Source organism: Paralichthys olivaceus, chromosome 7 (assembly GCF_024713975.1).
Source record: "Paralichthys olivaceus isolate ysfri-2021 chromosome 7, ASM2471397v2, whole genome shotgun sequence".
NCBI classification, from domain to species: Eukaryota; Metazoa; Chordata; class Actinopteri; order Pleuronectiformes; family Paralichthyidae; genus Paralichthys; species Paralichthys olivaceus.
In genome coordinates, this window is record NC_091099.1 from 11,129,319 (window position 1) to 11,143,252 (window position 13,934).

Below are 13,934 nucleotides of genomic sequence, written 5' to 3' on the forward strand. Positions count from 1 at the left end.
AGTCATCACTGGGTGTAGATATATATATTGTGGCATCAAAGCTATGCTGATTGCAGCCTGGGAATTCATTAGTGTCAGTGGCAATATGGGCGACTAGAGGATGCTGTATCTGTTATGAAGCAGCAGTGGAGTTTAGCTTATTAAATATTACGACTAACTCAGGGGCACAAAAAACCTATTCCTATAGGGTTAGATGTTTTGGGCATGCTTCTTTACCTCTCAATGTTTTACATTTGTGTAGATGTTGTGTATGTATCTAAATATTTAGCTGTGTGTTGGTAGCCATTAGTCATCACTCAAAAATCAGTTTGTAATTTTTCCATTGGTTAACAAGGCCTTTGGTGTTTTTTCCCAATCTTTCCCTTTAAAATTGTAGACTTAATGAGGAATTACATTACTGTGCACACACACACACACAACCACACACACACACACACACAGTGCATGTTCTCACTTTCTCTAATAAAAACACATGCACTCCTGGCAACTGAGGCTTCATTAACTTTCCTCTCTGGAGGCATACATGCAAATGAACAGTGTTTGCTTTGCACATCAATGAGCCACGTCACACTCAATACAAGATACCAATCCATCTAACACACTCGCGCTCCTACATGCACCTTCTGTATATAGACGCACTCACACACGCAGTCACATGGAAGCATATGTTCAGTAGATTAGTATACAGAACGAGAAAAGATGAAATGAAACAAGGTGTAAAGGAAGAGCAGACTGCAAAGATAGAGTTGGGGCAGTATGTGTTGTATCTTCATCCATCACAGTGAGTGTTAAGTGGCTCTGAGCTGTCTGGGTGCTGTGTCATTACATCCATAATGTCCGTTGCCTCTATCAATCACACACATGCACTCATACACACACAAACACACAGCGGTTACTGGGGTTTCAAGTAAAAATATATATTTTTGTCAAACCAGGTACTTGCAAGAATACTGCTTCTGAGTATTTGTTGCTGAATATCGACACTGGCTGGTCTAATATTTACTCATGCGTCCTGCTTGGCAAGTGGGCCGACACTGAGTGGGCGCTCGTGTGAATAATAATGATGGTGTTAATCTGGGATGTCCACGTATCTTTGACAGTGTACAATGCCCTGTTTACCCCAACTGCCATGTACTCTAATTACACATTGGAGACTTGTACACATTTGCAGAGTTGTCGAAACTGCATAATCTGATTAGAAAAACATTTTGTGCGAGTCTGTCCCAGTTTAGTCTTTCCAGTATATTTTTACTTCACAAATATGTTTTTCTTTTGTTTGTATCTGTCTGGAATTCCAGCCACCATTGTGCTGAATGAGCTGAACTGGACGGAGGCACTGGAGGAGGTGTTTAGAAAGAACAGAGAAGATGACCCAACTCTTCTCTGGCAGGTGTTTGGTAGTGCTACAGGCCTGGCTCGCTACTACCCAGGTAAAAAAACAACAATATCATATTTTCTAAGGGATTTGAGGACATAGAAGACAATTTGGCAGATTTTTGACCCGATTTGGCCTCTGCAGGAAATCACAGGGGTGTTCCCAATTTGCAGCCAGTCAGAGTCAAATATCTGCCCAATTAATCCTGAAGCGTGAGAGGTTTACAAAATAATCTTAAAGCTACTGATTGTGTGCCTCCCTGATCTCGAAATATTCAAACACGTTTGATATTTCAGATAACCTGCTCTGACGGAATACTTAGTATAAACCTGCAATAGCCAATTAGAGTGAGCTGACTGGGAAGCACCACTAACCGCATACTTATAGCTGCGACTAAAAACAGCAATACATTTCCAACTCACCTCCAACTCGCACTACAAAATTTGTGAACCAGGCTTAGTCCAATGTTTTTCCTCTTTTTTTGTTTATTTGCTGCAAAACACAACACATGCAAGTACAGTTAGCTGATGACGTCAATCCTCCTCCATTTTTGCTTTTCTTCTGAAGTCACGTTTGACGTTTGAAGTTTCACGTTGTGGTAAAATTGTGTAGAAAATCTGTAAAATCTGTGATTATGTCTGTGGTCTTCCATGTTTTTAAAATTGATTAGTAGTTGAAAATGCACCAGGCCTGTCTGTCTGTCTGTCATATTGTTTGTGTTCCTCATTATCAAATTAGAGCTTATTGTTGGATAAGATAAAGCTAATTAATTTAAACAGCTAGGGGGATATATTAAGTTCAGACATCAGTGCACAAATAAGCTCAATCAATTTCTCAATTTACTCAGATGTTATATTTGGTATCATATAGATACCATCTCATTATCTTTAACTGCATCAGTGTGGTGCTGCTCTCTGCTGTAAGCGTTTGAGCCATTTCTATTCATGAGATTCCTCTCATCATTGACTCTATAGCTTTATGGTAAAGGTTTATGTCTAATATTCATGAACTTTCATTAGCCCTGAATTTATTCCTCTTTGTTTCCTTTTTTTTAACTGTTAGCATGCATGACAGGGAGTCACACAGCTTCATACTGGTGTGTTTTCATGGCTCCCCTCGTTGACTGCATACTGATAGAAAGCAACTGATCATTGTCAAAGCTTGTGAAACCACTGCTCTGTGCTTTGCATCTCAGAGGAAGCATTACGATCTGATGTTCATCTCTCCATGAACAATATCAGCCGGCATAAAACATGATGTAAAGTAATTGGAGCCATAAATGTTTGATTTTATCCAACAAGTGAACTGTTAATATGGCAGAAATGTAAGGATTTTTTTTATTCCATCCCAAAATGTGTCGGTTTTTTATCGGCATGGTGATTGACAGCGAATTCCTGCTGCTGAGCTGAATATGTCACTAATATTCAACCTTGGTCTGACAGGCAGATGTGGGAGACATCCAGATTAATGTTTTATTACCTTTAATTATTAAGCCATCATAATAAACACACATTTTATTTCCTGCTAAAGCCTCTCCGTGGATGGATGCTCGTAAAACCCCCGGTAAAATTGATCTGTATGACGTCCGCAGGAGGCCATGGTAAGAAAACTGCCACACATATAGATGCTTTAGATATATCCTGAATGTGTCAGTCGGTAAATAGTCCTAAAATAACAAAGTTTATGTATTTAGGCGAATAAATATAATTATTTAGTTTTATTTGCTTCCTAATGAGGTAGTGGTCAATAATCCAATACTTTTTAATATCATTGTTCTTTCAATCAGCTGAATTGCATTATGACTACATGATACAATTATATATAAGTCATTTCAAAGATTTCTCCCGGTCATAACTGTGATAAATAGTTTCAAAGTGTATTAATAATATTTTGAGATCTCAGTGTGTAAATCATTGGCCTTCAGCATATTTATGTTGTGCGGTGTTGTTGAGTGGGAGTCTCAGTTCAGCTTGTCTTTTCATTCATTAACTTCAATCCAGGTACATCCAAGGAGCCGCCTCCCCCAAAGACATGCTAATCCTCGTCGATGCGTGAGTTCATTTCTAACCTCATTGATCCATAACCTTCAGTAATGATTTCCATGATTAGAATGCATACCTTTCTAGATTTGCCAGATAATGTGATGTATTTCCCAAGGCAGACGCATTTCTAATCACATCAAGTTAATTCTCACAGGAGAGGAGCTGAGGAGGCAGATTGCAGTGAGGAACTGTTGTGTATTTTATTTCATTTTTTTCTTGCAGGAGCGGTAGTGTGTCTGGCTTGACTCTCAAACTGATCAGGACCTCGGTCGGTGAGATGCTGGAGACTCTGTCTGATGACGACTATGTCAATGTCGTTTATGTGAGTATTAATAAACCGTCCACTTGCTGAGCAACGGCTGATCCGTTTGTGGGAGGTGACGGGGAGCCTGATGCTCACTGAGAAAAGGGACGGCGTGATTGACGGATTCACAATGTGCCCATGAATGGACTTGTGCATTTATATGCCCATTCATGTATATCCAGATTAATTTAAATAAGGGCACACACACACACACACACACTAAGATGCTGCACACATGCCCACACACACATACGCACACACACACACACACACACACACACACACACACACACACACACTAGAGAGAGACAGAGAGATGGATGACAAGTAATGAAATATGGATTTCTCTCAAGTCTGGCCACCCTGAAACAGACCTTTAATGAAATACCCACTGCTCTATTTGGTGTTCAAGATTAAAACACATGTCCCCACCTTACCTCCTAACCCATTTTTTTGTGAGACTGTGTATGTGTGTGTGTGTGTGTGTGTGAGAGAGCATGTACACTCCCACTGCACCTAAAAGAATTAAAGTGAGCAACACATTCATCACCCTCTTGATCTTTCCATCACTTTTTACTTTCATCACGAGTCGTGCAATTCCTCTCAGTGTTTCACCATACACCCCCATTCGTCTCTTAGTGTCAATGAAGGATCTCCCTGTACATTGTGTGCCTCTACTCATCAATACACAACGCCACAACTTTCCTCTTTTCACCACTCCCACTTTCTTTCCCTTCATTTATACTTTTCTCACCCACCAATCACCCCCCCATTCCTCCACTTTTTCATTTTCTGACCATCTATTCCAGGCCGTCCACACGTGTGATTGCAGAAAGAGCTCAGAGAGAGCCAATCAGGAGGATGGCGTGATGCGTTGGTGGTTGCCTGTGAAGTGTTTATTGAGATGGGTCTTTATAGAGACCGGAGCTGTCTTCGTTCTCTCTGCACAAAGACTGTCATTCGGACTCTGTTTCCTGTCCCCGGGGACCCTTTTGTCTCGGACACAATTTATTCTGTTTCACGGTGGACCTGTGATTCTGCAAAGATGCAATTATCTGGGAGCTCATTGTTTGCGTGTGCTTGTGTGTGTGTATGTTGTTAAGAAATGAGACATGATTAGAGAGATTAGTTAAAAGAATTACGTTTAACTAAATTTTGATTTTGTTTGGATTGTTTCCCTCCTCATTGGAAACAGTGCAATGCTTGTAATGTGTATCGTTGTGAGAAGGATGCAGCGAATCAATGGATTTAAGTGCTAATTTTGTTTTACAGTTTGGGTTTGGTTGGTTACAATAATCCTGTTATTACTAAAGTCATTTCTGAGGTCTGGGAACAAAGAGCCATCAGTACAATAAGTTCAGCAGTGTAGACAACATAGGCATGAGTGTGGCATGTTTAGAGCACTTAACAGTCCCCTTATGAAACCAGGTTTACATTCACTTGATCCGTTTTTTTATTTGGACCTGCACCAAACTGCACACACTCGGAGAAATCAATAAACATTTTGAACAACACCCTTTGTCCCAACTCCATATAGAAAGTGACAAAAACCCTGATCCCCCTGATCTGTATTCACAACGACATTCACAACACATTTTAATTAATGTGATGCATGTTTATAATAGATATTGTTAGAGTTGTACTTTTCATATTCACTCTTGACTTCTCATATCTTTGGTTGACCTGGTGGTTTGTTTACAGCCTGTATGATCATGTGGTCGCTGATGTTTCTTTCTCCATCTTGACTTTTCTTTTAACAATGTTTCTCATTGTCAGATGTCAGTAAAGTAAACTGGTGAGTGTAATTATCACGACCTATCAAAATAATTTAAAAAAACAATACATTATAGTAAATGGGGTTGATCCTTTAATTACCTTCATTCTGCCACTCAATCTATCAGTCAGCAAACTATAAATCAGTGGCGGTCAATTTGTTCCTCCTCCACCAAAACTCATTATTCTTTCTCTCTGTCACCGTCTATCCCTATCTGTTTCCTTCTTCTGTCATTGACTCACTTACTAATACACACCCACACACACAGCGCCCTGTGTCTGGCCCTGAGGGTGTTGCAACCTGACACTAAATCATTAATCTCTGATATTACCCATAAATCCCTCCTCATTAACAGTAGCCTAGGGACTAAGTTGGCATTTGGTCATGGAAGATGCTCACGCAAACTTCCTCTACAGCTGTGGCGGTTCCGAAGAATGCTGATGTCTGTTCCTTTCTGCTCATCCTTTTTTTTTTCTCACTTGTGTTCTCGCTTCTTCCTCAACCTGGCACCTCACTGAGATGCCGATCCAGAATTTCATCCACGTTAGCCGGCATCAGTGTGGTTGGCGAGCCCGAGCACCAAACAAGAGTAGCGGAAAGTCCAGCGGGATTAGGGCTTGAAGATTAGCCTTCTCTCTTGTGTCATCGCTAATCCATTCCCAAGGCCGGGACCATCACACACACACACAGATATAAAAGCTGTTGTAATAGGATCACAAGGGAACAGTGGAATTTGTAGTAGATTTGTGTGCAAGGCCAATAACTCTATCTTACAAAGCAATCGTGTGTTTTTTTTAAGAAATTACAGTATGTTTCTTTTTTCACTTTTATCGACAAAAATAGTAACGTTGTGTCACGTACAGCGTGTGAGCTCATTATTTCCTATATGAGATACACCTTCTCATTTTCCTGCTTATAAATCAAGTCTTCACACCCTCCCACCTCTCGGTTTCTGTCCTCTCCTCACACTTTCTGCTCCTCACCCTCCCACATCTCCACCTCACCTTCCTCTCCCTTTTAATAGAATATGTGTTAAAAGACCCCGTCTGGTCTACACAGGCAATTGTTTGAGCTTCAATTAAATCTGCACGTGTGCATGTGGTGCGCATATGTGTTTGTGTGGTGGTGCCGCCGCCATCCTTTCAGTCCAATAGAGATGTGTGTGTCTATTAGTCAATCTAAAAGGAACTTCAAGGCTTTGAAAACACACATACTCACCCACACACACAAATGGCGAAGGCTCTTTTTGCCTCGCCGCTTGTCTGTGCACATCAGTGTTTCAAGCCTCCCTACTGGCCGTCTCGCAGAGACACATTGATTAGCTGAGATCGATGAGGTGCAGTATTGTTTTAGAAGAGTTCTGCACCGCAATAGATGTGCTTCTTTACTACACTGCTGTCCAGTGTCCTTCAGGCACTCTTATTATGTACTATTTTCTGTAATATAATGTATTCTGTCATTTGCACTTATTGCCATTGTAAGCTCTTTAAACAATATCCTTCGTGTTCATTTCAGGCCCAATTTAAAGTTTCAGTTCAAATATTTAACAACAGGGAAAATATCAGTTTGACTTGGAGCAGAGCTCAGTGTTGCTGATCAATGTTTGGTGGAGTATGTGTGTGTGTGTGTTTGTGTGCGTGTGCATATGTGTGCTGTGGGGTGGAAATGGGGAGGACTCACCTTTAAAAAAAAAAGATGGTGTTGCTGACTAACCTCATTCTTGTTTAGCAGAATCTTGTTTCCATGGGTACCAAATCGTTGAGCTCCAAGGATGTGAAGCAATTAGTGGGGTTTGATGAATGTGTCTGTTTACCACTGCCTAATAACAGCCAAGGCCAGGTGGGAGTGTTTGCGTGTGTTTGTGCGTGTGTGTCGCATTTATATCATTTGCTACATATGTATATGTTCAGGTTAAATATCTTTGCCTCTGCTCCCAGTTTAACACCAGGGTGAAGAAGACGGCGTGTTTCGATCACCTGGTTCAGGCCAACGTGAGGAACAAGAAGCTGCTGAAGGACGCCGTGCAGAACATCACAGCTAAAGGAATAACAAACTACACAAAAGGCTTTGAGTTTGCTTTTGAGCAGCTCTCTGTGGTGAGATTTCATAGTTTCCTGTTTTTTAAATGAAATGAACACATCATTTTGTGTGAGTGAGAATGTGCAGCAGGAGCTTTTTGAACGAATGTTACTTGTGATGCCTCCATATTTTCAGTAGTATTGTCTTTCACTGCCATCTGCTGGTTGAATGCGTTATCTCGACTCAACAGTCCAGACATTGAAAAAGAGATTGATATTACAGATGAATGACCATTTCAAATAAGAATTATCATAAAATTGAGTTATAGAGACAAACTGCCTCAAGATGAATGTGTAATCAACTCAAAACCTGATCTTTTACATGATGTTAGTGACATAGTAAGTTAGATATGTTGCATAGAAACTGTCTGGTCTGAAGCCCTGCTAATGTTTCCATGACGCTGCAACGTTCACATTTTTTGTATTGGACTGAACAAACAAGAGTTGATGATATGAAAGGAAGGTGGATCTTCAAAATAAAAGGTTTTATCTTTGGGAGAGTAAATGTTGAGTTGTAATGATGCACATTGTTTTTAATTTCAACTGGTGATGGAGAAATTCAATTAAGTTTGATTTGTATAGCACAAAGGTTGAGACCTTACAATAAGACCCCAACAGTTCCTAGCTAGCATCTGGCAGCAGATGAAAAAAATCCCTTTCAACAGGGAGAAATCTCAAGCAGATTCAGACTCAGGGCGGCAGAACATCTGCCTCGACCAGAGAGAAAAGTTGCGGAGCTCAACAAAATAACCAGGATTCATTCACTGGGGATTATGCATATGCATTTCTTGATGGAAATTGTCTGTGCATATTGCATTTTGTTTTTTCAAATACCTCATTAGATTCATCAACATGGGGTGTTAATCAAGTAAAGTATCAAGTAAAGCTTAAGGAGAAAATCTAAACAGTATATAAATCAGTGTGTAAAAAGACTGAAAGTATCCGCCTTATGCCATGCTGTTACCTGGGCATAACACCAGCACAGTAGTCATAGTATCAATGTGTATTTCCCCTGACTAGAAAAATGTGACCAGAGCAAACTGCAACAAGATCATCATGCTGTTTACTGATGGAGGAGAGGAAAGAGCTCAGGCCATACTGGAGAAATACAATGCTGACAAAAAGGTATGTAGATCACACACACACACACACACACACACAAAGGGGCATATACTGCAGTGTGAATTGTTGCTTTTTATCTGTGTGGATGTGCTCCTATTGTAGTTTTTATTAGACTCAGCCTTTTTGAGCTCCCTTTGGGTTGAAACATCCGTGCGCACATCCTCTTTACCCAAAACTTTAGCCAGTGCAGACTTTCTGCATATTGTGTAAAACAAAGACCTGCTGACACACACGCACACACACACAGACACACACACATATGCTTGTTAATCAGAAATAAATGATGCAGAATACTGAGATTATATAATAGTTTGTCTGTTGAATATGGTAGAACTTGTATTCAGGATCAAATAATCATCAAATAACTAAAACTTTAAATAAATGAGGAGTTTAGAAAAAACAAATCAGTTATTCTACTTTCTTTATTCTTATGTGTGTGTGTGTGTGTGTGTGTGTAGTAAGAGGTAATGTTGTTGAATTGATTCTTGTGCTCCAGGTGAGGATCTTCACCTTCTCTGTCGGACAACACAACTATGACAAAGGACCCATTCAGTGGATGGCTTGTTCCAACAAAGGTACAGTCCGTAATACACATCAGCACTGAGTGTTACTGTCAATGAGTTCTAATTTGAGAATTAGATTAAATTGATCATGCTTATTTTCAGTTAATTATTTCAAATGTGTTTAATATGTGTCTAATGATACACCTAACCCACTACAAATGTATATCCTGCATAATTTCTTCCCATTTCCTCGATGTGTATTTGTTATCCGTTGCGTTCTAGAAGCTTTTTGTCTCATCCTTTTCGCCAGGTTACTTCTATGAGATTCCATCCATTGGAGCCATCAGAATAAACACGCAGGTACATTTAGTAGATGATTTATTCATTTCCTCATTCATCATTTAAAGTTTCCATTCTGTCTGCACAGAAACCTTAATCTGGGAAATGCAATGCTCCTGTTTGTCGAATGTAGGAGTACCTGGATGTCCTGGGGCGACCCATGGTTCTGGCAGACAAGCAGGCCAAACAGATCCAATGGACTAATGTGTACCTTGATGCTCTGGTATGACATCACTGTTTCAGTCCTAAGGGGTGATTGTAAGTTCATGTTCTACAAGTGAGAAAGTATCAATTTTAGAAAACCCAGTTCACTTATTTTTCAACAACACAATGAATCCAGTCTCGTCAATGATGGTGATCACCCTCAGGCTCTCTCTGCCATCTTTTAATTCAGCTCCTCTTCTTCACCATGCTGTGAGAAAGGACCCCCTCCCCCCTTGTTGACACCATGTCCTCATGGAAGTCTCAGCAGATGACTGCACAAAGGCTGATGTCCATTTAAACAGAAAATGCTGACCCGTCATTTTCAATTGGGTGAAACAGAAACACCATGAATATTAAATTGAAATATTAACTTGAAAGGTTTTGCAATATCTCACAAAGAGTTAAACTGCTGAACACGTAGCCAGAGCTTTATTACTCATCTCCTTTGGCCACACACTTATCAATCACCCCTTGTATATTTCACAGTTGAATGATGCTGAAATAGTGTTTTTGTTTTAACGTGATAAGATTCCCAAGTTGAGAAGTTGTGTGTTTGCTTTTATCTCCATCAGGAACTGGGTCTGGTCATCACAGGGACACTCCCTGTCTTCAATAGAACCATGACCGTTGATGAAAGGAATGGCGAGGTACAGTGGTCTGTATTTATAAAATGCTTATCTAGTCTTGATGAACACTCACGCATTCACACACTCACATTTCATAAATGTGCAGCACTTTCTCTATCACACATTACTCCCACACGGCCCGCACAGCTGTCAGGGTTAAGATGGGGTTCAGTATCTTGCCCAAGGACACGCGGAATGGGGGAGAATCGTTGCACTTCTCTTTAGTGGACAACCCACTCTACCTTCTGAGACAAAAACATTGTGGGTGGAGCCAGCAGCACGTTCCAATAGCATTTTTTTTATTATTCTTTTTCTCCCATTCTCTTAGCACCAGAACCAATTGATTCTTGGTGTGATGGGGATCGACGTGTCTCTGGATGACATCAAGAAACTCACGCCACGCTTCACTGTGAGTTTAACACCCATGTGTGATCACATGCACGCAGACTGCGGTTCTGCTTTATGGAACAGCTCAAAGAGAAAAACCAGAGATAAACATTTTCATTCTTTGAACCACGTGGCAATGAATGAGTGATTTGTGTGTTGTTCTTTTTCATAAAGCCTGTTTAAAATCAACCTTAAAAGAAAATGTTCTTGTGATGAATTACAGTCACCTTGTTGCCTGTTATACTAGTTGTCTATATACAGCACAGGACATGTACAAGCATTGTGTGGTTTGTTTGGACGTAAAGTTTGAATTTCCCTCTCCTCTGTTCATCTTTTGTATCAGATTGGTCCAAATGGATACTACTTTGCCATTGACCCCAATGGATATGTCCTGCTGCACCCAAATCTCCAGCCAAAGGTAACGACAGCCGGGCAAATGCACCACTTTGTGTGGCCCGGCAGGTACATGTCATGAAACATTATATAATATTATTAAGTATTCCACATGGTTACACAACAACTGCTTGCACTTAATGAATAGCATGCAGGCTAGCAGATGGTGCGGGCTCTTTTCTATGTGCTTATCAGTCTTCATAAAGAGAAACCACTGCCAAGTTAGAGCAGGACCTGATATCATCAGTCCTCAGACGTCAGCTAGAAGGTCACTGATTACCATGCAGGGTAAAATAGATATGAAGGATATGCAGACTTGGCAACCGACTGGCATATATGTTTAAGAATGAAGGATGAAAAGAGACACTGTGGCATATAGTGGAGATAATGTGTTTTAAAGTGAAAATAGTACACCCCATCTAAACTCATTTGCTCCACTATGAGAATACATCATGCCACTGCTGTTGGTATTTTCTCACTTATTCAGGGTATCTTGTACGAGACCTTTGGCTCACCTTCAAACAATTAAATGATTTCAACAGTATTAATAGCTCCATTAAAGTTTGAAGTATAGAGTGGAAAATCGTCACTATACTGACTTTGTATCTTAGCCTGTGTTGAACTACCAAAAGCCCCCTGAGTCGTTTAGCTCCTCATATGAATGCAGCGGAACAACTAGCCACTGGCAGGTATTAAGATGAAACCCTGTCAGAAATTAGCCATGACCCCCACGAGAGGTTCCAACCCAACCCCTCAGTAAATCCTTCTCACTACCTTCAGCCCGAGGCAATGCAAGCTCTGACAGGCCGCTTAGAGGCCATGTGCTGCCCAGGACTAAGTTCTGCATTTCAATCTGAAACACTGGATCCCTGGAGACACACACTCACATCCCATCCATCACTTCACAACCCTCCACAATGTAATCAATCAAGACAATCCACCACTCTTCTCAAAGTGCAGTTAATCAAGTTTAGATCTTACAGAACTAGTAGTGTATGAAAATATGCTACTATAATATGCTAAAAGGTTTATCTAGAGATAGTCGACAAGAAAAGACATAAGGTAACTAGAGATGCAGGGTATTTATACAGTGGTTTAGTGAGTGGAAATATTAACTCTGGTTGTATGTGTAGAAATAATGCTATTACTTAATACTGAGTGAAAAATATATAATAATATAATAATAATGCTTTGTTAATTCCCCACAGCACAATGTGACACATCTGTAGACATTAAAATGCATCACTATGAATCTGTGTTTATAATTTCCATAGAAAAGGATTGGAAACAGGAAGCTCAGGCTCAATAATAAGTATGCTGTCACTTTTCATGAGGTGAGACAAAGTAGAGGTATAATGCAGTACATTGAATTAGTGGTCCCTAAACGTAGCACTGTAGATTTTTCTGTATCGTGTTCCTGTAGCTATACTTTTCAATATAGATATACTGTAGTAGAGTAGAGCAGCAGCACTTTTTGCAGGGGCTGTGAAGGATCTTCTAAAGTGTGTGAGTTTTGTATTTGTGTCTGTGTTGGAAAAAATTGTGGCAGTTTGATATTAAAATAAATGAAGGGAGATACATTGGTAATTAGTTTGTCACCTATAGTCACCTAGGTTGTACCTGCATGTCATTCCTAATGGTTTTAAACATTTGAGGATAGTATTTGGCACTTTTATGCAATCACACACACACACACACACACACACACACACACACACACACTGACCCACCACCACCACCACCAGCCATTGTGTGTAAGAGTCAATCACTGTCTAAGTGAATCAACATTTGTGAATGCTGATGGTGACCTTGAGCAATTTGAACATTTCCCCTTCATTTCTCTCTCTCTACCCCACACCACACACACACACACACACACACACACACACACACACACACACACACACACACTTCTGTTGCAGTAGTGTTTTTATTTTGATCTCATGCTTCAGCTCACCTCTTCAGATCTCTTGCTGACAAGTCTCTTTTTACCCTCTCATCCTGTCTTTTTAGTCTTGTTGCTCTGCTTTTCTCACTCCATATTTCTTTTTTGATCTCTTCCACTTTTCCATTCACACCATCCGCTGTTCCCATTTCCTGCTGTCTTCCTTGTGTGTGTTTGATGTTTCATTCTGTGTCAGCCCAACGTCGCTTGATCTCTCATTCTTTCTTTTCTCATTCTCTTGTTGACATGCATCACCTTCACTGTCTTCCTTTGCTGCTCCATTTAATTTCACTTACTACCAAATGTAAGGAACTCTACTCATGCCATTTATAGTCTTCCATGTATTGCTTTTTTTTGCACTGTACTGATTCACACTTTCTTTCTCTAGTTAAAGCATTAGCCTCCTTTTAAAATGAAGAGATACTGTGATAAAATACTAGCAGTGTTGGGGAGCAGCAGAATACAAGTAATTTTGTCACATATTATTTAAAACAGAGATCGTAATTAGTTACACTTTAAATAGACAGTCATTTCCCAAATCAATAGATCATATAAAAGGAATATATTAACTTAACTGAAATGTACAAGTTAATTTGAGTTGGGTACGTATAGCTACCTTCTTAGTCAAATTTTAAGCTGACTGCAGATCTGCCTGTTAGTCTAGCCAGGGGTGCACCAACAAATTTACTACATGTGGGAGGTTAACTTCATTTTTGGCCAATGACTTATGTCAAATAATAATGGATATACATAACTACAAACTATACCAAAATGTCAAGAAAGACTTTGAGAACTGCAACCTTTTAGTTTGTGTGCTAGCTACCTTCCGTGCTTTAGGAAAT

At 40.0% G+C, this 13,934-nt stretch overlaps 1 protein-coding gene across 1 annotated transcript in view; it reads left to right on the top strand.

Annotated features, from left to right (window-relative positions):
- The window catches only part of LOC109624050 (voltage-dependent calcium channel subunit alpha-2/delta-1), a 58,730-nt gene that overhangs the window by 26,487 nt on the left and 18,309 nt on the right, over positions 1-13,934 (top strand). The window contains exons 7-18 of the mRNA XM_069528266.1: positions 1,299-1,430; positions 2,906-2,975; positions 3,376-3,426; positions 3,640-3,739; positions 7,433-7,591; positions 8,594-8,698; positions 9,192-9,270; positions 9,509-9,558; positions 9,671-9,760; positions 10,314-10,388; positions 10,696-10,776; positions 11,098-11,172. Coding sequence (XP_069384367.1) covers positions 1,299-1,430; positions 2,906-2,975; positions 3,376-3,426; positions 3,640-3,739; positions 7,433-7,591; positions 8,594-8,698; positions 9,192-9,270; positions 9,509-9,558; positions 9,671-9,760; positions 10,314-10,388; positions 10,696-10,776; positions 11,098-11,172 — 1,067 coding nt within the window. The remainder of the gene's footprint in view (positions 1-1,298; positions 1,431-2,905; positions 2,976-3,375; positions 3,427-3,639; positions 3,740-7,432; positions 7,592-8,593; positions 8,699-9,191; positions 9,271-9,508; positions 9,559-9,670; positions 9,761-10,313; positions 10,389-10,695; positions 10,777-11,097; positions 11,173-13,934) is intronic.